Source organism: Aquarana catesbeiana, linkage group LG10 (assembly GCF_042186555.1).
Source record: "Aquarana catesbeiana isolate 2022-GZ linkage group LG10, ASM4218655v1, whole genome shotgun sequence".
NCBI lineage: Eukaryota > Metazoa > Chordata > Amphibia > Anura > Ranidae > Aquarana > Aquarana catesbeiana.
Genome location: NC_133333.1, coordinates 118,512,298 through 118,537,424, shown reverse-complemented (window position 1 = coordinate 118,537,424; position 25,127 = coordinate 118,512,298). Strand labels below are relative to the sequence as shown.

Here is a 25,127-nt window from a genome sequence, read left to right as displayed (position 1 = left end):
ATGCTTTGTGTGAAAGAAAAATGCAGCTGAAACAATTTTTTGTAGGGCTGCTTTAACGTGACACATTTTAACGCATGAAATACTCCACATAAAAACGCACCACAGCTGATTGCCCTGGTGTGAATGCGCCCTACATTCAAAGCAGATCCTGTTTTTACTTGCTGCTGGTTAATAATTAGCAGCACTCATCATTGTCAAGTAGAAGTTGCATAATCAAACAAAATCTTTGCATGCATAAAAATGGAGATATAACATGCTATGCTAAAATGTTATTGCCTGTGTATAAATCACTTTTAAATCCACACCTAAAATTTAAAGTCCTGGGGCATCATATTGTAGTAAGGACAAAGTAGTTTTAGGAGTGTTCCAATGTGGACCATTAAATATTAAAAAGGATGGACTATCTCATTTACAATGAAAGATTTGTGAATTGGGTAGGTTCAGTTTAAAAATAAAATATTAAAATATTTAAGGATAGTGTAAAGCTTTGTTATAAATAATCTTTTATCCCAAAGACTGTAAAAGGACAAGGGGCCATAGGATGTCAATAGAATGAATTTTCAATATAGGCAGGAGTTCTATAGATTTAGCACAATTTAATAATGTAATTTTAAAAGGACTGCATGATTTTCTTCCAGCTAATAATATCTAATGTTTCTATCCAGGATATTGAACTTTTAGGGGGGTCAGATAGGATTTTTTTCCTCCTATGTGACATCATGGGCAACAAACCGTTCCTTGGGGTAGAGGTTGATTGTCCTTCCTCTGGACCAAAACCGCAGGAATTGTGAAATAGGCAACTTGATGAACATAGGGTTTTTCAGCCTTACTATGGCTAGGTTCACAATTGTGCAATGCAAGATCGCATGTAAAATTGCAAGTTCCCACAGCACACACAAAAAAAAAGCGCATCCCTTTTTCAGGTGCATGGTGGTGCCACTAATCCTTAACACCTCAACGCACCTTGCTAACATGCACGTGAAATTGCCCACCATAGTACTGCGTGTTTTGTTGTGGCTCAGTTTAGAAAAAAGTCATGCACTTCGTTGGTATGATTTGAATGAGGTGGGCAGCCTATTCAAATGAATGGGCTGCACTATGTCTTTGCATGGTAACATGTGAAAAAGATGCACTGCTACATCACACATGTGAACCAAGTCAATGTAAGGCTAGGTTCACATTAGTCCATGTTCTGAAATGCGATGCACAATGGTACGGCTAAGCAGTGCCATGGACACACATTCAGGAGATCCTGCTTCATCCTTAATGCCTCTGTTTTGTTTTTCGCTTTTTACCAAAGAGCAATTCATAATGGGGCTAATGTGCCTCAGCCATGAGCCAAGCATTTGGCTCGCAATTGCAGGGTGGCTCCATGACCTGAATGTCTGTCTGAGTTTGATGGGTGGTGCCACCTGTCAACTTGGCATGCCACCTTAAATTTGCCATGGCTGCGGCATGTGAACACCCTCTTCCAACTGTGAAACTGCAGCTCAGCGGCCTAATTTTACTGTTACCTGTGTAAAAGATGCCTTTACAACCCAGGGCTGATCTGGAAGCACTATACAAATGAAAGTGAATGGACTGTACTAACCTTTAAAGCATTCACATTTGACAAATTAAATCTTTTTACTTGCTGGTGGGAGTGCCTAAAACTGAGTAAAGAAAGTGCCCTGTAAATGAAGAGCGCTAGCATTCACCACTCTGGTGGCCAAGTTTTCAATTTTCTGCTCCATTTTAGCAATTCAGCCTCCATTACTCTTTGGCATTTAAGAGATCTGGGATTGTCAAATGTCCCTGTCCCCCTTCGCTTACCATGGTTCCATCCTCCCATAGGATTTAGCAGTGCATACAGGGTCAAAGGATGGAACCACAACATGTGATGGTTGGCACAGGCACCTGACTCTCTGGAAGTGTTGAGTCCAGAGGAGACTGAAGAAGATTGTAACACTCAAATGGAGAAACCCAGACCATCAGAGAGGTGAGTATGAGCTTTTCTCTTTCAGGACACCTTATTTTATAGATCTTTTGCTACCCCGATGAGGTTGTTTAAAAAAACTCTTTAAAAAGAAAATGTAATATATTGCAGTTTACCAGTCCTTAGATATGGTGGCTGCATTCATTTCCTTTTTTCAGGCAAAGAGCATTTCCATCAAGTACAGAAAATAGCAGTTGATCTTGCCAGAAATGCAGCGTTCATGTCACTTCCTGTGAACTGAAAAGTCAGCAATAAAAATCCTTCTCTTTCCTACAGCACTTTGGAACTGATCACTTTCTCTCTCTTTACTATCTTTCCTAGAGTTTGCCCGTCTGCTTCAAGCAATGTGGACAAGTTCAGTCAATGAGGTTGTGAGCCCCATGGAATTCAAAAGTCAGATACAGAGATATGCACCACGTTTTATGGGATACAAGTAAGAGATTCATCAATATAACCAGACCCATGACCACAAAGCAATGTTTTGCAGTATTTAGATCCCAAATAATTTTATTTTGGATTGAGTGGGGAACAGTTTGAGAGTCTGTCAGGTTTTTACTGCTATCTGTGTTCCCTATGTAGAGATTTCCCCACACTTCTTTGCAGAACAGGAAGTGATGAGAGATCTTTCACCTTGTTTTATCAGAGTGGAAAAAAGGTTAGACCTTCTAACAACAATATTGTTGTCTGTTTGTGCCTCCCTGTCCTGGTGATAACCACCTTCCCCCTGCATTACCACCCCCCCCCCCCCCCCCCCCTACATACTGTCCTCACAGGAACAGAAAATGAGAGGAAAAAAACCTTCCTAATGGGGTCACAAACATAAAATCATGAAGTACAACCTGACATAAATTTTGACTGTTCCCCACTCTACTAAAGGCTACACAAAAATGGCTGCCGTCGGACTTTAAAATGTTCTATACAAAGGAATGTTTTGTGTTTAATACTAGTATTCAATCAGCTGTTAACTTTTGAACTGTAACCTTTTGTTGCACAAGTACTTTATGAAATGGTAACAGCCCTTCCTATTAGGTGATGCAATCATTTTCATTTTAAATCTCTATAATTACTATCCAGCATAACCATTCAATTACATGTGGATCAGCTATGAGATTTCATTGCTTCATACTGCGAACTGTCTTACAGGCTGACGTTCTCTATAAAATATCTATTTGATCATTCCATGGAAACAGCTTACCGTTTACAAACTATTATTCAGTTGAGAATTTTTTTAAGGGGGGTCAATTCAATAAAGGATTCCACATGCGATATGAAGGTCACGTGACAATTTTTTGGGAAATATCGCATGAGATAAGAAGTAAAATATCAAAGCGAGGTAAATACCACAAAAAATTAAGATAAATCATTAGTCAATTCACTAAAGAAAGCACACATTCATTATTTATCACTTGGCAATAGGCAGTCAGTATTTTAGCAATGTGCAAAATAACAATCGGGGGAATTCTATACTGGGCAGTAAGGTAAAAGTATACAATGTATCAGTGTGGAAATGCTTGGTCCTAAACTCAGGAATGAAAATAATTTGTAATATTTCACCAGAGGGAGATTATTTTGTGAATGAACACTAGAATATTTTCACGGTTTCATAATATTTCTGTGTGTGTTTTACAGGACTGTACTTCCTCTCGTTCAGAATTAGCATGCAAAAAATTTTTTGGGAAAACACCCAAAATAAAGTTAAATTTTAAGTGATTAACACAGTCAATAACACATATTAGTGAATTGAATACTTTTGAAATGCAGTTAATACTGCATGAGTTATTTTAACACAAAAATTCAAGCTGTATTTATCTCTTAGTGAATTGACCTCATAGTCTCATATGTACTATATTGTCAAAAGTATTGGAACACCTGCCTTTACACACACATGAACTTTAATGGCATCCCAGTCTTGGTCCGTAGGGTTCAATGTTGTGTTGGTCCTCCCTTTGCAGCGATAACCGCTTCAACTCTTCTAGGAAGGCTGTCCGCAAGGTTTAGGAGTGTGTCTATGGGAATGTTTGACCATTCTTCCAGAAGCACATTTGTGAGGTCAGGCACTGATGTGGACCAGAAGGCCTGTCTTGCAGTCTCCGCTCTTCTTCATCTCAAAGGTGTTATATTGGGTTGAGGTCAGGACTCTGTGCAGGCCAGTCAAGTTCCTTCACCCCAAACGCGCTCATCCGTGTCTTACTGGGATGTTGTTAAAGTTCATGTGCGTCTAAAGACAGGTGTCCCAATACTTTTGACAATATAGTGTATGTATTTGGATAGGTGTGCATGCCTGTGTGCACTGTATATATACCCTTGTCATTGCTTTTTTGCATTTCTTTCTTATATAGCACCAACATTAGAGAAGTTTTCATGTATAATGTATGTAAAGCCAGCCATAGATAGTCGAATCTTGGCCAGTTCAGCAGCACCTGTGATTGCAGGAAAGAAATTCGCTCCATCTATGGCCGGCCTTAGAGTCATTTTTGGTGCCAACTCTTGGATAATGTTTAGTTTTTACTTGAGATATGTAAAGCAGGTTTGTTTGGGCACAGTGGCTTAAAGTGATATTAAAGCCTTATTTTTATTTTTTTTTGTAACAAACCTGTTGTACTTGCCTGCTATGTGCAGTGGTTTTGGGCAGAGCAGCCTTCCACTTCTCGGGTCCCAGTGCTCTGGGCTCCACCCCTCTGCTGCGTGTCCCCATAGCAATGCATGAATCTATTGGTGATAGAGGGGGTGGCTGGAGAGAGGGGGCGATGCCCATGCGCCTTTATGGATGCACCGCCACTGCCGGCCTCTATGAATGGAGGACCTGAATGAATAGGGCAGGCATAGTAAGGCACTTTTGACGAGTGCCTGTCCTCAGTTTCATTAAAGCGTAACTCCACTTTTGTTGAGAAAAAAAAAAAAACATTCCCCTCTGGGTAATCTATGTACACTGCAAGGATAATAACAACCTTTGTTGCAGATTCCTACCTGTTTGTTATTCTGAAGAAATCCATGTGTGTTTTCTGTGCCTCTGTGCTAAGTGGGTCTAATGGGAGTGGTTTCATAATTATCAGTCAGCTGTGGCAGCTGCAGGGCACTAATGAGGAAAGCTGATGGGCCTACATCCCTTTAGACGTGTTCCTATTGAAAATATCTCACCAAAAATGATTTTTTTTGTTGCAGAGGATGCCTGAAATCTGACTTATCTTAGGCAGACTTCTGGGAAAATCAGTGAGCCAATCACACAATCAGGAAATTATGTTTCTGGGGGTGGTCAGTACACATTCTGTGTACAGCACAACTCCATGTAGCCATATTGCATTGCATTTATAGAAAATTACAGTAGCTGCAGATTGAAAAGGAAAGGTACTTTTTAATAACATTCAATTACAATATGACTTGTATCGCAATTGTACATGCTATGTTATTTTTTCTTTATTTGCTATTTTTTTTCCCCCACGAAAGTGAAGTTACCCTTTAACTTCCACCACGCTTGAAGATTATGGTTGCGGGGGTCGGTGGGAGTTCGATGGAGGGGGGATTTCTGCTAACAGAGGAGACAGACGCACAAGGCACACATCATACCTACTCTAAATGTCCCCTGTGCTAGTTTTTATTTTTTACTTTGACTAAACTTAGGCTTTAAAGGAATTACAATAGGGATAACCCTTTCAGATAATAAAAAAAAAAAAAAAAAAAAAAAAAAAATGATGGCTTTTGATAGGTAACCACAGTTCAGCTTTAATGCACCTTCCTCTTTAACATCAGTTAAGGTTTTACATGTTTCTATTTATAGTGAGCAATTACATAGGGCCAGCCATATACAGGCTATGCCTCATCCTTAGTAATACAGCAGTTTTGTGTTAGTGTTTCACTGTCTGAATGCAGATCTGTCAGTTTGCTACAGGTTTTGGCTTGGCTGATGGATTTGTACAGTAGAGTATTGTAAAGCCAGAACCCATGGATTTTTATTGCTCAAACCATTTAAATATAGAAAGGCGCATCAGACCAAAACCAGATGAAAGAGTCCAAGATAATTTTTATCCCAACGAACAGACTTGCCTACACATGATCACACACGTCCGACGGATTCGTACGTGATGACGTACGACCAGACTAAAATAAGGAAGTTGATGGCCAGTAGCCAATAGTTGCCCTAGCGTCGGTTTTCGTCCGTCAGACTAGCATACAGACGAGCGGATTTTTCAATAGGAACTGGGTCCAGCAGAGTTCCGACGTAAAGGTTTGAAACTTGTTCCAAATCTAAAGTCCGTCAGACCGAAAAAGTCTGCTGCAGGTCCGATGAAGCCCACACACGGTCGAATTGTCTGCCGGACTTGGTCCGGTCAAAGTCCGCTCGTGTGTACGTGGCATTGGACATTAAATTATTTTTGGTTTCTTCATCCTTAGATGAATGCTTTTGTATATGTAATATGTCGTTCAGATCTGAGCCCTTCAACTACTTTTAACATTAGGTATGATACAGGATTCTCATGATCGCATAGGCATTAAATAGGTCTGAAAACTAAACTGTTCTCTTTTTCTTTGCAGTCAACAGGATGCACAAGAGTTTTTGAGGTTTATGCTAGATGGACTACACAATGAAGTCAACAGGGTGACAGCCAAACCCAAACCCAATACTCAGGACTTGGACCATTTGCCGTAAGTAAATGGGCAGTGGTTCAATGTAAATTAATATTATTACAGGCGGTCCCCGGGTTACAAACATCCCACTTATAAACAGAGGGAGACAACAGGAAGTGAGAGGAAATCTCTCTAGAAAGGGAAATTCACTCCTGTAAGAGTTATCATGGGAAAAAGGTGTCTCCACTGGAACTATCACCAATCCTTGTTTCCACAGCAACCCAAAATGTTCAAAATCCAACTGACATGGGGACAGAAAGTGAGGTGAAATCTTTTGAACGGGGGTACAGACAACAAAATAAATGTTACAGGGGTGTTAACCCTTCCCTATGCTATCCAAAAAACATAAATATTTTTTTGGCTGGAGTTACACTTAAAAAATGTACCTGTTCCGACTTACAAACAAATTCAACAAACCTACAGACGCTATTTTGTTCGTAACCCGGGGACTGCCTGTACATAGATGGATGTATATTTTCACTCATTTCTACCCTATACACAGCCAACTGTCCTCTACTACTCTAGGAGCCAAAAAAAGGACATGTCTTTGCCAGCATTTTCCGCATGTGTTAGTCATTTTTATTTTAAAGTGGAGCTCTATCCAAACTTCAGATTTTTCAATTTCATTCATTACTTTTGACTAGACTGGAGAAGCATTAGATACTGTGTCAAGTGTCTATTGCTGTCTGTGTAACTGCTGTCTATGAACTGAACTTCCTGTTTCTATTTTCTGGAGCCAAATATATTTAAGAAGAATCTACTTAATGTGTAAATGTTGGCTTTTTAGTGAAGTCTCCAGAAGAATGTACAGAATAAACTGTTGGAGAGATAAAGAAGTAGATACAAAAGTGTCTCGAAAGCCTAAAGGTTTTTCTTTACCTTCATGCATTCTATGCATGAAGGTAAAAAAACAGGTGGGGCGTGGCTTTATGTCGGACCGAGCAGCTGCTTGATCCCATGGCTCTGGCTCATATCTCTTATCCTGAACCGCATCCTGCACTGTACAACTCAGCAAACGGCACTATATCCTCCTCAATAGTGGTGGGCACCTCCCTAGCACCGGCACAATTGGTGAAAATCGGGCCACAGGTGCCCCCCATCCACGACAGAGCAGCTGGCTCATTTCAGGAGGCAAGATGGCACTGGCTCCACAGACCTGCCTGCAACCACACAGCAGCCTCCTGTCTCTACAGCACATGCTTCCTCAGCCTGGGTGAGGGACTGTCCCTGCTGTCTTCTCTACCCCAACAAATTCTCTCTCCTCCCAGAACACTCAGGACACCTCTTCTAGCCCAGAGCCTGACTATGACCCTGCCATACACCAGGCAGAACCTACACTGGCACAGATCATGCTTGCCATGCAAGATTGCAAAGCCTCTCTCACCACACAGATGGAAACAATCAATATTGATTTCTCTCTGTTAAAGCAAGATGTGCAAAATTTGCGTGACAGAACTGGGACAACCGAGGAACATATTAGTTCTGTAGAGGACACCCTCCACCCTTACTCTGCCACAGTACGCATGGCCACGGATGAAATGTTGGCCCGCAAAGCTAAATTAAATGATCTGGAAAACCGTTCCCGCAGGAACAATCTACTCTTTGTGGGGTTCCCTGAACGTTCTGAGGAAAACCGCCCGAAACAGTTCCTACATTCCTGGTTGCAGGAGACATTAGGGGCAGAGGCATTTCCTGCATCTACGGTTATCGAACATGCACACCAGTTTGTGGCAAGGCCATGGGACTTTTTAGCCTTAGTTGAGTGTGTGGTTTTGTTTTTTTTTGTTTTTTTTTTTTTTTTTTTTTTATTTGTTACGTTTCAGGATCCAAGCTCACTGTGGATTGGGATGGTTGTGCGTGTGGGTTGGCTTTTGGGTTTTCCTTTTTGGCCTTTTTTTTTTTTTTTTTAACCTCTCTCACTGAATACGGTTGGACAGTGGGACAATCTCTCGTTGTTGTTGTTTTTTTTTTTTTTTTGGTTACTCTGGTCCAATTCTTATTTGCTGTCTCGCATGCCTCTAATCTTGACTGTCATGCATGGCACTACTTATGCTGTCATGCTCATTTTTATCACCCTTATTTTGTTTTATGTACTAACTGATTTACTATGTCTAAGCCATTGCAAATGATTTCTTGGAATGCCAGAGGGTTGAACTCACCCCATAAGTGGTCCTTGGCCTTTTTCTTTCCTGACAAAATATAAGCTCCATATAATCTGTTTTCAGGAAACTCACCTTACTAATACAAAATTGCTAGCTCTTAAACGCCCATGGCTGGCTAAGTCTTTTCATGCCACCCATACCCCCTATTCCCGTGGGGTATCTGTTTTACTAGCTAAATCCCTCCCAATGGAGGTCCTAATTTTCAAAACTGACCCAGAGGGGTGATTTAATTATACTCACCATGCAGATTGCCACTGTGTCTTTTACACTGGTGAACATGTATGTCCCCCCCCCCTTCCTCTGAATTATTGTTTAAATGATCCCTTCTGCTCCTATCTAGACCTGCTGTATGTAGGGGACTTTAACGCTGTCTTAGTTTCCTGCAGTGGACCGCTTTGGGGTGGTAGTAGGCCCTGTCCCTCCTTTTAATGATTGGATGCAGGTGTATGGTCTCTCTGAGCTATGGCAGTGGAAGCATCTGGATGTGTACCAATATTCCTGTCACTCCAACTCCTTTCATACCATGTCTCGCATAGACTTCACTTTTGCCCCAGCCCTTACGCTTCCCTTTGTTTCTAAAAGTATCTTATCTGCCTAAGGGGATTTCTGACCATGCACCTCTTTCTGTGGACCTCCTTCTCCTCCCACGTACAAATTCTGTGATGTGGCACCTAAACTCCCAATGGTTGGAGGATGAGGTGGTACAGGGGGAATGTAGACAGGGGATTACGTCCTATTGGAACACGAACTTGGGCACTGCTGACCCCTCTACAAAGTGGGAAGCTCTTAAGCAGTGGCGGTCACCCCATATGTTGGCGGGTAGCAGGAAGCGCGGTGCAGCGTCTCGGCTACGAGGCCTCTCCTCCATGGCGGCTTCCAGCTCCTTCCCTCCTCCTAGAAGTCCAATACGATCGCCTGTCCTTACAGCCAATCAGGTTACCGGTGTCAAAACGCGCTTCCTGATTGGCCAGGAGGAGGATCAGTGTTACAACAGCAAATGCTCATTCGTTGTTGTAACACACCTGGGTGGGCTGAGAGCACACTATCTGCGACCTGAGCCCACCCTATTTTGAAACCTGTTAGAGCCTCTGGCTCTAATCAGTGTTTAAAAAAAAATAGCCCTTCCCAGTTGGAATTCATGCGCCCTGTGTCCTGAAAGGGACCCTGCTTTTAAGACTATGCGGTGGGGCACTTTTATAGCTATTACTGGCACCCTGCGTAAAAATACCCAGCAGCATACAGAGGAGCTGGAATGGACTATGTTGGCAGCTGAGTCTGCCTATGCAACGGATCCCACTCCCGATGCCCAAGATTCATGGCTGCATAGCCGCAGGGAATATGAGCTCCGCCTACTGGATCTCACCAAGAAAAAAATGCTCTGTCTCTCAAACATTTGAAAATGGTAACAAGGCTGGCCGTCTGCTTGCCTATTTAACCAGACCTGACCATCCTCCTCTTCGCCCGCAGTGACAGGACTGGCTACTCGGGTTCTAATTGGTCAGCGCTGCACATGTGATGGCGCTGACCAATTAGAATGCCCCTATACATACCTCCTGGTGAGGTACATTTAGGAGATTACGTTGAGGGGAATTCTAAGTCCCGGACCGGTGAGGCGGCTAAACGAGGGCTCATAGCGGGAGATCGCCGCACTCCAGGTCAGTGAGACGGGGGGGGGGGCGAGGAGGGCCTCCTGTTTAAGTTCACCTTACAGATTTTTCTATAAAGGTGAACTTGCCCTTTAATGATTCCCTCCCCTTGTATAAACTCACCTTCGCGCTACATAAAATAGTCAAGACACTTTAACAAGGTTTGGGGTAAGTGGATAGCGAGTCCCTCGACACTGACTCCTATACTGCTAAACTGAGTTTTGACTGTCTGTGTTACTAGCTGTTAATTACTACTCCCTGGCAGTTATTGTATTTACTGACACTGTAACATTTGTGCGATTGCGTGTTCTTCCTAACTGACAAATGCTTACAGGAGACGTGTGAAACACCTAACCGAAAAATGCTTACTACTTGTAATTGATCTTGCACATTTTTTTTTTTTTTTTGGACCATGCACAAGTTTGCCATTTTTGTTCTGTGTTTTGTATGTCTCTAAAACTCAATAAACATATCTTTAAAAAAAAAAAAAAAAGGTAAGGAAACCATCTGTGTCACAGAATCAACCTCCCCCTTATACCTAACTGAGCCCATTCCTGATCCAGTGCTGTGGAGAGCAGCAGTTTTCTCCCTCCTCACTGGGAAGATTGACAGCAGCAGGAAACATTCATTGGCTCCTGCTGCTGTCAGTCAAATCCTGTGATGAGTGAGAGGGCTGAGCCATAATCTCTGTGCCAATAGACGCAGACAGGGTGGCCCGGGAGCAAGCCCGCATGAGCACCCCTGTATCGGCTTGCTGAGGTGGGCACTCGGTGGAGGTAAGAGCCAGGAGGATCAGGGCTGCCCTGTGCACAAACATTGCACCAAGCAGGTAAGTATAACGTGTCTTATTTTCTAAAAGTAAAAAAAGCACAAAACAAAGCTTTATTAGCTTTATTTAAACTCTGAAGTTAAATTTAAATAAAATTAATTAGCTCACTTTTAATTGGGTTTGTTTTGGTTGGTTTTGAAATTCTGAAGGCTAGGTAGATCAAAAATATGGGCTTGTGATGGTTGTGTTCTCTTGTAGATTCTTTAGGTGGTTGTCAGCCAAGAACGAACAAAACAACATTTGTGTAATATATTGTACACAGAGACATACATACATGCACAAAAAATGTTGCATGACACAATTACATTACAAAAAAAAATAAATATTGAATCATCATACAACAGGACCTAATCTATGTAAAGCCAGCTATACACTATGGACATTTCCGAACTTCCAGATAATCTAGACATTTTATCCAGAATCTCCCATCATACAGTACCTTCACTTGACAGCCATGTATGAATACCTTCCACAATAAAAGCAAAGAACTCTGTTATGGTTGTCCTTTTGAGTTCTTTGGGACTATACACAAATAATGTTTGATGAGGCCACTCTCAATCAATCCACAGACCTCCATTAAATGGTGCTTCATGTGGCATGTAGGGGAGATTCCACTGATATTGAAGGTTTTCATATTCTAATTACTCAGAGTTTTGTGTGACTAAATAGCCTTGCTGAACATACAGCTTTAAGGCTGGCTGTACATATTTCCCTTTTTATATAAATGTTTATTTCCATACATAGTCTATAACCAAAAACCCACAGCTATGAACGCATGTTTGAGGGGAAGTTCTACTGTTGGCATAATTCCAATGGCTGATTTAAGTAAATGTCTTGAAGTCTCCTAGGGTCTGTGTGGATGTGAAGAGAGAAATTTTATAGGATTATGCTCATTCCAATTAAGGTGTGTCAATGAAGAAAGACATTGTTTTATACTGTTTTAGGATGGGAAGGCGTGGGTCACAAGACTGGGAGCGAGGGGAGGGTGTGCAGGTGCCATTATCCACTCTTGAAGTAGTTGCAGGATTGGATTGTACCAGATTGTTAATATTGCAAAAAGCCAAACCGCAAATCCTGTGGCTGAATCTGAATATATACATAATGATCAAGAGGGCTTTATAGGGAAGGCAAGGGTAGCATTTAAGAGTGCTTACATTTATAAATTATTTTCTATTTCAGTAAACCTGTGCTATCATTTTTCAGTCTGCCACTTGAAATTTGACATTTGGCAACATTAAAAGAAAGTTGTCCTAATAAAAAAAAAAAAAAAAAAAAAAAAAAAAAAAAAACTACTAGCCCACCCATCTTCCCCGTCCAAGGCATTCTCCGGTGTCTAAAGTTGTTTTACCCCTTTTACCTCACAGCTCCAGTACCTGCTGCCTCCTTCTGCAATGTCACCAGCAATCACATTGAATGGCACTCTTGGGGGAAGGGGGGGGGGGGGTTGGATGCTGGGATTTTTTTCATTCTGACAGGTTTGCTTTAGGGATTCCTGCACTTGAATGCCAAAATGGGACACTGTGCACATTCGTGTTGCACAGAGATTTTCTAGCCCCCACAATATTAAGAGTGTAATAAGTGGGTCTGCTTCACTTTCTAGTGCTTATTGTTCATCTAAAGTATTAAGTGTCCTTGTTCAGTTCATTAGCAAATTTTACAGATAATTCTATGCATTCTCAATGATATACAATACATGGAAAAATAATGCTGGCCAAAAAAATGGATTCCCCCATCTACACATTCGAGGTGGGTGCGGGAATCCTCCCCGCAGTGCTATTGAATTCTGACAGCGGGACCAGAATAAAGTGATCAGCACTGCAGCGGATTGGTTGCATGCTCTAATTGAACACAAGTTTTCCAACAGTTGATCACTAGGTCGACTCCTCTCGAATAGGAACAACCGTAGAAGGATTGAAGTTTAGACGGTACCTGCTGAACTGGCAGAATTTCGTTCCATCTATGGCCAGTTTAAGTGATTAAAGTAAAAATGTAATCCTTTAGGCCGGTGGTCTCCAAACTGCGGTCGCGGCCAGATGCGGCCCTTTGCTTGTCTTTATCTGGCCCTTGGGGCACTATTTCTCCCACTGGCACCCACAATAGGGCACTGTTCCTCCCACTAATACCAAATGTGGTGATGTTCACTCTCACTAATGCCAGTCAAATTTCCACTCCCACTGGCCACAGTCCGGCCCCCTGAAGTCTGATAAACTGGCCCTTTGTTTAGAAAGTTTGGAGACCCTGCTTTAGGCTAATGAGTGGCTGACTAAGCTTGTCAACAATAATCCAAAACTGAAATCAGTTTTGGGCTGGCTTCATTTATAACATCCACGTTCCTTGCAAAAATAATCAATGCCAATGTACTATAGTAAATGGGTAAAAATTAAATATTGTTTATGCTTTGAGTAGACATGGCTCTTGTTCCTCCAGATACTATTGTTCCTTTTAATGTTTGTTTGTTTTTTTTACTACCTGCAAACGGTTTATCTTGGATGGCAGAAACTCTGAGCTGTGTCTAGTGTCAACATAAAGTCAGCTTCAGCACAAACTGAATACAGTACCTGGAGTTCTGCCAGGCTTGTCATTGTAGTTGCCTGCTAAAATCACCTGCTGATTTATTTCGGATTATGTAACTGTAATTACTTATTATTATTGAAAGTAGTAATAGCAGGTTTGCAATGTTGTTTCAATCTGCTGAGCACATACGCAACCAGTCTCTTATATTATATAATATGCCACATGACGGTAAAAATTCCCTTTCACAAGCTTGTTAAAAAAACTTGAGCAAGATAAAAAAACATTTTTATTTGCTATATATATGTGTGTGCATGACATATTGTATAAGCTATATTCTTTTAGTTACCAGGTAACATAAATGTAATTTATGGTACAGGACATGCTTCCCATTTTGCACTGATGGGCATAAGCTTAGGACATTCAAAGTGTTTATATGCTCAATACACAAATATTCGTAATCACATATTTTTAAATAGATCATTCCTTCCACAGTGCAATCAACAGAATGTTTAATTTAAACATTATGTCCTATTACTCAATATTAGTACTCAACCTTCCTGTCAATTTTTTATTTCTGTCTCACCATTAGCTAGATGCAGATTCCTTTTTTTGTACTGGTGACCATTGTTACCAAGAAAGAACATGAAGGCAAATATAAAACTTTAACTCTTGTCCTGGTGACAGCTGTAAGAGGAAATCTACTGATTAAACTTTTGGGACAACTGTCTAAAAGGGAGTTCTCCTTATTTCCTATTGTATCTCTGTGGCAAAAAGTGAAGTGATTTTTTTTTTTCCAAATGGTACACATCTGCATAAAAATAACCTGCCACATGTTGCAATCCTTCCACATCTAACACCCCCCCCCCCCCCCCCCCAAAAAAAAAAAAAAAAAACACTTTGCTTATAAACAATAATAAGTGGAAGGGACTTGTTCGTTTTTTTTTTTTTTTTTTTTGTTATAATAATAAAAAAAAAAAAAAAAAAAAAATTGACTATACATACGCTTATAGTCAAAATGTTTCTTTTTTTATTATACCAAAAAAAAAAAAGTCTCACTTCCATTTTTATTATTTTGTTTTGTTCCTCAGGTGACAAGGTACAGGTAGTACTTTTGTCTTCTCCTCCTAGGCAATATCTAAGGCTAAGTGTGCGACTGGCTCCCCTTTTAGACAGTTGTCCCAGACAGGGCAACCCTCTTCCTCCCACAACCGCCTGACAACCCAGCTAGCAAGGAGATGGCTGCTTTGACAAACAGCCCCTCTGGGGAAAAGAACACTTTCAAAAAAAATTGAAGTGAGGCTTCTTCTTTATTTCACTATTGGCTACACTCTTCTTTCCTCGTTCATTTAGGACATTTATAAAAACATTTAAAAAAAATTAGGGTCACAGTACAGTAGGGGTTCATAACACAAGTAAATTACAATTATGGGCCAGAATATTTTGAAGTTTTCTGTGCTCTTGATTAAACGTCAAATTTATCTGCACCTCTATAAATGTATTTGGCATCCAAGGGAAGATCTGTCGATCCTTTGGTATGCTTGGCATGTGTTTGACTTCGATCTTTTTGTTTAGAGTCCTGTTTCAAAAATCTTATTCTCATATTGACCAGGACATTAAAATGTTTTTAAAGCTTTTAAAATAAAAAAAAACAAAAAAAAAAAAAAACTCATTGCTCCACCCCCCACTGAGTGCTTCCAAAGAAAGCCACTTGCTATGGGGCACTCATGCATGCTCGCTCCCGAGTCCTGCTCTGTGTGTCTGCCGCCCAATCCCTCATCAATGGCTCCTGCTGCTGTATCAGAGCAAATGAGGAGCAATAGAGCCTCAGCTCTTGTGCATATCACTGAATCAAGATCGGACTCGGTATGTTAGGGGGGTCTGTTGGGAAAGCTGCATGCAGAAGGTTTTTAGCCCTACTGCATAAAATAGAACCTTCTGCCTTTACAACTACTTTAAGGAAATTCTAGTTGGCCCTCAAATTCAGGTCAGTATACATCTGGGGAGAGGGTGGGCGAGCTAGTTTAGGTCAAAGAAAGGGTACAGAAATGAGGGTGAACTAATGACACTGGTGGGTATTCACACACAGCACTGTGATCAAGGCTTGTAAGCCGGAGCCCCTGTATATTTTTACTCACATTTTTTTTTTTTTTTTTTTTTTTTTAATGCAACAAGGATAATGCAACAAGGACGTTTGGAATTTCTGGCTTTATTCTTTGTATTTATGTCTGTACCGGTGTGAGAGAGCATCAGAGCCAGAGCACCCATTGTGGATTTTATCACAAGCCTGCGAAGGACTTACACTGATTTTGAGTGTTGCATTATCTGCTTTTACCACTATATAGCTTTGTTTTAAATGCAAAAACAAAACAAAACACAAACATTTCCTTTCAAAAAGTTGTCCTGTAGATATGCCCCTTTGTGCTGCTCTACTAAGAACACAGCCACAGAGAGAGTATCATCTTTATTAGCCTTCTACGACTGAATTCACTGAGCTATAACAATCGTTATTTGTTGTAACAACCATTATTGTCAAGGATGAAAACCACTGAGCGATAAACCTAAAAGTCACATGGCTTAAAAGCGATGAGGACTATGGCAGACACATGGGTTGTAGCTTTATAAATTGCGCCTTAGTCATCTAAGAAATCTATAAAGATTTTTATAGCTCTATTTTCATCTCTAGTGAGGTCAGACCAATCCTTGCTCATACTTTGCAATAGACGATTGTTTTATTGTGTAATACAATGCTTTAGGTATTAGTGCTTTCAATGAACTGCGGTAAGATTAATCTGATCAGACTGTGTGGGACATCTACCAATAAAAGCAACATTGTTTTTCATGTAGTATAGTATATACTGCATGATACAGTGTAATACTATAATGCTTCATGATCAACATTCATAGCATGGGAGATTTGGGGGACCTGCCATTGGTTTGTTCTACTTTTTTTAGCTCTGAGAATTAAAATTACATTAAATAGCCTTTTTATCGATCCTTTGTGAAAATGTATTTGAAGTTTAGTATAGATCTAGTATTGATGTACTATGGAACTGTAAAAACATAAGCGGTATTATTGAACCTTCCATGTCACAGAAGATTCATTGCAGAGCACAGCCATGGAGTATCAGGTCTTCATTATGCTGCTGAAGCCAGGGGCACAAGTCATGCAAGGTTCAACAGTGACAGTTAAAAAGGAGGCATGACGGGAGCTTTTGTTCATATATTTAGATCGTGTGTATGCCCCATCGGACTTTTTACGTTGAAAATTCTGAGACCTAGAAAGAGAACATTTTCTAAATTTGTCCGACGGAACCAATTCCTATCGGGAAAACCGCTCGTCTGTATGTTGTTCCAACGTACCAAAAGTCGACGCATGCTCTGAAGCAAGTACGAGACGGAAGCTACTGGCTATTGAACTTCCTTTTTCTAGTCCCGTCCTACGTGTTATACGTCACCGTGTTCTGGACAGTCAGAATTGGGTGTGACCATGTGTATGCAAGACAGCTTGAGAGGAATTCCGTCAGAACTCCTTCGGAAAAACCTTCAGAGTTTATTCCGACGGGAAAACTGTTCGTGTCTACAGGGCATAAGAGGTAGAAGAGCAGTCATGCTAGCAGGAGGTTGAGGCAGGCAGCAGAAAAAGAGTGGAAAGACGGGCACAGGGTTGAGACAGGCAGCAGACAGAAGCATATTCCAAAGTAGGATTTTAGGACGCAAACAAAAACCCAGTAGTCTAACAGATATAGGAAAATAGAATTTGATGATCAGGCACTGGCTAAAGGTTCTGAGGTTATTAACAAGGGTCAGATGTGTAGACTACAAAATGGCGGCAGCACACTGCCGGAAGTAGTCCATAGATGGCAAATGGAGAGCAACTCAATCTCCTAAACACTCCAGTCATACATATGCAACCCAAGCCCAACTGTGGGTGGATTGTTACATATACTTATTGTAAAGGGAATGTATGCCATGTTACCATGGCTTAGATCACAGACCTTGTCATGGTTAGAGGTCAGTAGCTGCTTTTCTATTGCGGCCTGTGTTCCTGAACGATATGTATACTAAAGGCACATAAGCTTTGTCACCTAAAGCAACAACCTGTGTTAATTTCTTCTCTTTTGCAGAAAGCATTTTCTGGTTTTAGTGGTCCTTGCTTAGATTCTCACATTGTGATTGTACAGATTTGCTTACAGCCGTGAGCCAAAAGTTTTAAGAATGACACAAATATTTAATTTTCACAAAGTTTGCTGCTTAGTGTTTTTAGATCTTAATTGTATAACTACAAGCATTTCATAAGTGTCAAAGGCTTTTATTGACAGTTACATTAAGTTTATGCAAAGAGTCAATATTTGCAGTATTGACCCTACTTTTTCAAGACCTCTGCAACTCGCCCTGGCATGCTGTCAGCTTCTGGGCCACATCCTGACTGATGGTAGTGCTCACTTTTCTTCTCCAGACAAGGTTATTTTCTAGATGCCCCAAACAATAGGAAATCGGATTCATCAAAGAAAATGGCTTCACCCCAGTCCTCAGAAGTCCAATCCCTGTACCTTTTTGTAGAATATCAGTCTGTTTCCGATGTTTTTCCTGGAGAGAAGTGGCTTATTTTCTGCCTTTCTTGACACCAGGCCATCCTCAAAGTCTTCTCCTCACTGTATGTGCAGATGCACTGACACCTGTCTGCTGCCATTCCTGGGCAAGCTCTGCACTGGTGGTGCCTCGATCCCGCAGCCGAATCAACTGTAGGAGACGGTACCTGCACTTGCTGGACTTTCTTGGGTGCCCTGAAGCCTTTTTCACAAATGCAGTGGAAATGTTTATGGGATTAAGTTAATTTTCATGGCAAAGAGGTACTTTGATCAAATGAATTGCAATTCATTGCAGTCTTCATAACGTTACGGAGTATATGCGGATTGCCATCTTAAAAACTGAGGCAGCAGACTTTGTGAAATGTATTTATGTCATTCTCATAACTTTTGGCCATGGCTGTACATGAGATGACAGTATTTCTGGAGATGGTTGGGGGGGGGGAGGGGGTTGTCTATACTCACAGGCCAATGATGACTAATGGTAAATTTGGCGCTGATAAAACATGAGGTCTTCACTTACACTAGTTGGGTAAGAAATAAAAGTAGCTGCAATCACAGTGAGGTTATCAGATGAGAAAGGCAAAGAAATTACACATGCATGTAACAAAAGCTTGGCTTACCTACAGTATATCAGCTTGGAAGCATAATAATGGCAATTTTAAGGTACCCAGTTTTTACATAGGGTCAACTATGGTATATGACAGACCTCAGGGAAATACCTTGGATACGCCACTTTTGGAAGAAAAAAAGCTTTTGTTCAGGTTGACTTTTTAAGTATAAGTAAATCCTGCCAGTAACACATTTCAACATTTCTGTCTTAGGATGACAACACTCACTGTACTGTATCTTTAAAGCAGCAGTGCTGTCATCTTAGGACAGGACCCTCTCATCTTGTTCATACCATTACTGATAATGTGTTTGTTTCCTAGGAGTGGTGTAATTATTGTCCCCAGTGCACTTTGAGGTGTATAGTCATAGGTTGAAGCTGTGGGTAGCTTTTATGTTGTATATAAACCCCCCCTTTCCCTTTTTTTTTTTTTTTTTTTTTTTTTTTCAGTGACACAGAAAAAAGCAGGCAAATGTGGAAGAGATATTTGGAAAGGGAAGACAGCAGGATTGTGGGTAAGTTGGTGTGACATACTTTTCATTATTATTTTAAATATGCTGGAAATCCTCCATCATAAAAATTTTTTTGGCATAAGCGGGCCATGCTCCATACATATTCTGTACATGCAAAGGGTGTGTGTGTGTGTGTGTGTGTGTGTGTGTATGTGTGTTTTGGAAATGTACTTTACATAGTATCTTCAAGATAGTACAATTGTGTGTGTGTATGTATATGAATACACATTTGCAGTGATGACCTGCCACCAACACCTCCACACGTGAGACAAAGGGGTGTAGGGAAATAGGCATCAACACCAATCATGGATATTCACTCTGAATGGATTTCACCTCATACTCAATTGCAGACCAGGGGATGGATCTCATGCTAATGAACTCATTCCAAAGCAAAAGAAAAAAGATCCATAGTGTAATTCCATTTAAAAACTTTATTAAACTAAAACATGCCCCTCTCCTTTAGGAATTGCACTTACTCTAAACAGATTTCATATAAGCATTCAAAAAATGAGATTAGCATACATCCAGATGTGTAAAGAACCAAGGCTGTGTCTCTTACTGCACACTGCTCTGCTCTCTAGCAATAGCAAAAGCCGTGTCCCGATCTGCGTGCTGAGGTCACAACTGGCTGTCGTTTGGCCCAATCTGACGCGTTTCGTCATCGACAACGATGAAACATGTCAGTGTTTGGGTATTTCTACTCCATAAGCACTTGTATATGGAAGGGCTGGTTTTGGATATAGAGTATGATCTTTGCTGAATTTGGAAATTTCTAGCTATGAGGAGTGCAGAGACAAAACCCATTGTGTGGCACCACATCCAAATAGATACAAGAAAAAAGGAGAAAAATTGGTGTAGGATTTTAACGGGTGGCACTATAATCCCAAGTAGGAAAAGAATACTCACATATGTATAAAAGTTTTAAGGTTTATTGTAACCATAACAATTATAAAAAGTCTTAAAGATATATTGAAAAGAATTGTATAGTCAACATAGATATGACAGTCTCCCATGTATCAAATATCAGATTGTACAGAGAAACCTATTCAAGTGGCCCATGAGTCGGTAACATAAGTGGAAAAAGAAGTATACAATGGTCTTCCATGTGCAGGGCCAAACTACGGAATCACGGTACCAACAGCTTCTTCAGGGGATCCTATTGGTACTGGCAGATGTATCTTAGCATATGATTACAAATATTTGTGTACATACATATATATGAAAAACATTTTTTGTTGAACATTAAACATATTTTAATAGACAAAATTCATTTGATATTTACACTACCAGGTTTCTCTGTACAATCTAATATTTGATACATGGGAGATTGTCATATCTATGTACAATGTACAATTTTTTAAAATATGTTTAACTGCTTTTTATAATTACTATAAACCTTAAAACTTTTATACATATATAAAGTGGGTACTCTTTTCCTACTTGGGATTATAGTAGCAACTGTTAAAGTCCTACACCAATTTTGCTCCTTTTTTTTTTTTTTTTTTTTTAATTATCTCTAACCAGCCAGGCTGCATGCTCGGATAAGGGTTTGGTAGGGATCTTTTTTTACAGCCGATTTTTCCTGGTGATGGTAGCGGCTTTGCAGTTCGTTTATTTTTTAACGCCCTGTGTGCATGAGGCCTAAAGGTTTTGTAAACTTATATGTGAAGTAAATAATAAGTCATACACGCAGTCATGAGATAAAAGTAAGTCTAATTTTTTTACTGTATGTAATAAATGACAGGTGATATCTATCACTATTTTCCTATTGTGAAATCTTTACCAAAGATTTTTGGTATGCATGCCTTATAGTACTAATATTTTGTAACATTTACATTATCTTTGAATAGAACTTTTTGTAGGTCAGTTGAAGAGCTCGCTCACATGCAGTGAATGCGGATATTGTTCTACTGTGTATGACCCATTCTGGGACTTGTCGCTACCCATTGCTAAGGTAAAAATTGCAGCAATAAATGAATATGTTTATTTTATAGAATGTCAAATACATACCATCCTATTCCTGTAGCTTAAAAAGTCAGTTAGTCTGTATTGCAGGTGAAGTAAGCATTTGTTAAACAGACCATACAATTTACCCTGTAGTGCCTACTACGTGCAGAGATTGCCTGGATTGCTGCAGTTGCCATTTGGAGAAAGACTTCCTAGAGAATGAGATTGATTGCCAGGGGAGAGAAACAAAAAAAGTAATGGTTACCTAAAAAAAAATGTAATACTTACTTACCTAGGTGGATGCAGCATTAATCCAATGCTGCATTTGTCCCCTGCTGCCTCTGCATTGACAACTGAGTGATCAAACCCTGCTAATCACTTAGTTCCCCCCTCTGCTCTTAGCAGAGAGCTGTGACCACCAGTCTGCGTCTCTCTGCTCTGCCCCTTAAGCCCCCACTGGAGCACTGGGATGTAGAGGAGGCAGGGGCTGCTGGCTTAGGCTCTCAGAGGCATGTTGAGAGGCTGAGCCAGCTGCCAGTCCAGTCTGGATCTTTCCCCAAGCCCCGACTGGTTGAGTGACATCAGCCGACAGCGGGTTTTAGATCCACAAGAGGGGTAGGGCCAAAATAGTTTTGGCCATACTTTTGCTTTAAATGCCTGCTATGTGATCAGACTGCTATGGAGGTAGTGAGAGTGACTGCCCTAGAGAGAGACTGTTTTAGGGATAGAGAGACTAACCTGAAAACATAGCCCACACTAGAGTGCTTTCCCCAGAAGAGCCTGCCTGTGATGGACCTAGAGCCAACCCTGACGTGCCTGGTATGTGGAAGAAAACTAGCCTGGAGCACCTGCTATGTGGAAAGAGACTGTCCCAAAATAAGAGAGGTTTGCTTGCCCTGGAGCTAAAGAAACTTCTCCAGATTTTCTGTCCAGTGGGGAAAGGGTTTCCCAGCATGTGGAGCTGTGAAATAAAGCTTCCTAGTCTCCATTTTGTAACGGTCTATGGACATCTTATCCCATGCAACCCCTTAAAGTAGCATAACAGGTTACCACACAACTCCTCAGGTTAATAAAGATAACCACATTTGGCAGTGAGATTGTTATTGCCAAAAATGGGCAGTATGAGCCATCTCCCCCACACCCTGCTCTGCATGGCACCTACTGCCCCCAGGCTGCATAATATCTATTTGGGTGTCTGTGGCTATCGATACACCCTTTCCAACTACAAAACAAAGTAATTTGATATAAAACTATACAAACTAAAGATCACTGTATTGCTCACAGCAGCCAATCAAATTCTAGCTTCACTAATTACAACAGTTTACTGTATTGTCATTCATGTTAGTGATTTGTATGCATGTCTTTTATACAGAAGAGTGTTTCAGAAGTGTCTCTAATGGATTGCATTCGTCTCTTTACCAAAGAGGATGTTTTAGATGGGGACGAAAAACCAGTAAGTGTTGTCTTCAAAGAATTTACCTGCCCCTTCCTACCTCCTGCACATTCTTATTGGCCAATGACTCTGCTTATCCTAGTGGCGGGCCAAAAGAAATGGGGACAGGACAGTGGCAAGTGTCAGACTCATAAATTCCCCCAATTTAATTATTACGCTATGCCACCTGACTTGAGACAATCAAAGTCTTTATATGTGCACCTTCTTGGAGATCCATACCATCTCACCTGAGTGTTTTGCAGTATCCCTTTATTAAAGTAATATTATAGATGTGACAATGCTGTGCTCTGCCAGGGTGTAAAAAGAGTTGTTGACCCAGGATTCTTATTCAGGCATGTTAGGGGCTCCAGGGGGCTTTTGTCATTCAGAGGAAACTGACTTTTCAGTGTCATAATCATTTTGGGAACCTGGAGCCTGGAGATTTTGCAGTGATCTCAGTGGTATGAAATCTTTAGTCCTGGGACTAGGTTTTGCCGACAACCAGCACACTGATGGTGCAGGTGTGTGATGGGATTTTAGGAGAATCCGGACTAGGGTTCTGGGCTCCATGCCAGTAGAGAGGTCTCTGAACAGGAGTATAGATAAGAGCCAGCTGCTAAGAGTATGGACCAAGCTTTTGAGAGGGAGCCTCACTGCTTTTTTGTTTTTTTTTCTTTGGACGGAAGAGCTAAAAACTTTTCTTTTAATCAAATTGTACCAGAAAAGCCCTTAAAGAAGAAAAGTGAGTGGCTTGTCCCTAAAAGCTCTATCATTTGAAGCAAGTTCTCTCACAAAGGGGATACTGGTCAAAAGTACAAAATCTAACGGTATTCATGCATAATAAAGTGTTTGGTTTAGGGTAGACCACAAAGCAGTGTGACTACAGTTTTAATACAATAATGATTGCACAAAATAGTGACCATGTTACCTTTTTTTATTCTGGGGCTCTGGGAATAGAAGTTCTAACCTTTGCCCATAGCAAATGTCGATTTAGTTTTAGTCCTAGTCTTTTGACTAAAATGCCATTTTAGTTTTAGTCATATTTTTTAGTCATCTGAATTGCTTTAGTCATATTTTAGTCTACTAAAATTTCCAGTACGTTTTTAGTTAACTAAAATCTCATACATTTTAGTCAACTAAAATTGAATGTGTTTAGTTAAATTATAATGTATTATGTAAACATTTCTCTAGAATTTCCAAACTCATTATATACTCCTGGAGTAAAAATCTAAAAACATGTGGTATTAACCTTAGCGGTATTCCCGAGTGTGGCTCGGGGTGAATTTTCCATACCAAGAGAGGTAACCCTGAGCCTACAATATAAAACACCAAATTTCCATGCGAAACAATGTACTTCTTTCAGTATCAAAAATCAGATATAATTATACCGCCAGGGAGGTTAAGGTTTGAACATGCACTACAGACACAGATTTAGCCATTGTGATATACTGTATAACGTCTTTATAATTTAAAACCAAGTTTCATAAACAAACAAAAATCTTGCTTTTCGAAAAACAGAAGTGCAACTTTAAAATACAAAAAAAAACAAAAACAAACTGTAAACTCTAACTGTATTGCTATTGCACATATTACCTGAATATATTACCAACATTAAATATTAAAAAATATAAGAAAAGCCTTTTTTTTTAATTTTTTCTTTCAGCAGCTTGGTAGATGCCTCTTACTTATCATTATGCAGTATTGCAATACATGTTTAAACTATAATGTGCTATTATTATAGGCTCTGGATGGAATTGTGTTGCCAATTTAGAAATGGCCAGTAGAGCACTGTTAATTTTGATTTTATTTTTCTATTTAGTTTCAGTCATAGTCTAAATGCCATTTTAGTTTTATTCATATTTTAGTCTTATGACTAAAATGCCAATTTTAGTTTTAGTTGTATTTTATTATCGGAATTGTTTTAGTCGTATGTTAGTCGAATAAAAAAGTGTTCATTTAGTGGACGAAAATGTTTTAGTCGTCAAAATTAATACTAGCAATTGAAGTCATGGCTCTGGTTTTTCCCATGGGAGAATGTAGTTGTGCCAATAACCTCACGTGTATAATATATACATAAGTCAAAGCCTTATAATTTTATTTTTTACTTTACATTTAGTATATCATTACTGCTAATAAAAAGTTAATGCTGAGTTAGTTTCAGAGTCTTTCTGTAACTTCTTTTTTTTTTAATTCTTTGCCAGACATGCTGTAGATGTAAAGTTCGGCGAAAGTGTATCAAGAAATTTACCATTCAGAAATTTCCCAAGATCCTTGTACTTCGTATCCTTTTC

General features: G+C 40.2%; 1 protein-coding gene across 5 annotated transcripts in view; it reads left to right on the top strand.

Moving 5' to 3' along the window:
• Positions 1-25,127, top strand: part of USP2 (ubiquitin specific peptidase 2) — a 180,930-nt gene that overhangs the window by 142,486 nt on the left and 13,317 nt on the right. For all 5 annotated transcript variants that reach the window (XM_073602549.1, XM_073602545.1, XM_073602548.1 and 2 more), the window contains 6 exons: positions 2,297-2,408; positions 6,506-6,616; positions 19,396-19,460; positions 21,308-21,411; positions 22,777-22,857; positions 25,038-25,116. In XM_073602549.1, the coding sequence (XP_073458650.1) occupies positions 2,297-2,408; positions 6,506-6,616; positions 19,396-19,460; positions 21,308-21,411; positions 22,777-22,857; positions 25,038-25,116 (552 nt within the window). The remainder of the gene's footprint in view (positions 1-2,296; positions 2,409-6,505; positions 6,617-19,395; positions 19,461-21,307; positions 21,412-22,776; positions 22,858-25,037; positions 25,117-25,127) is intronic.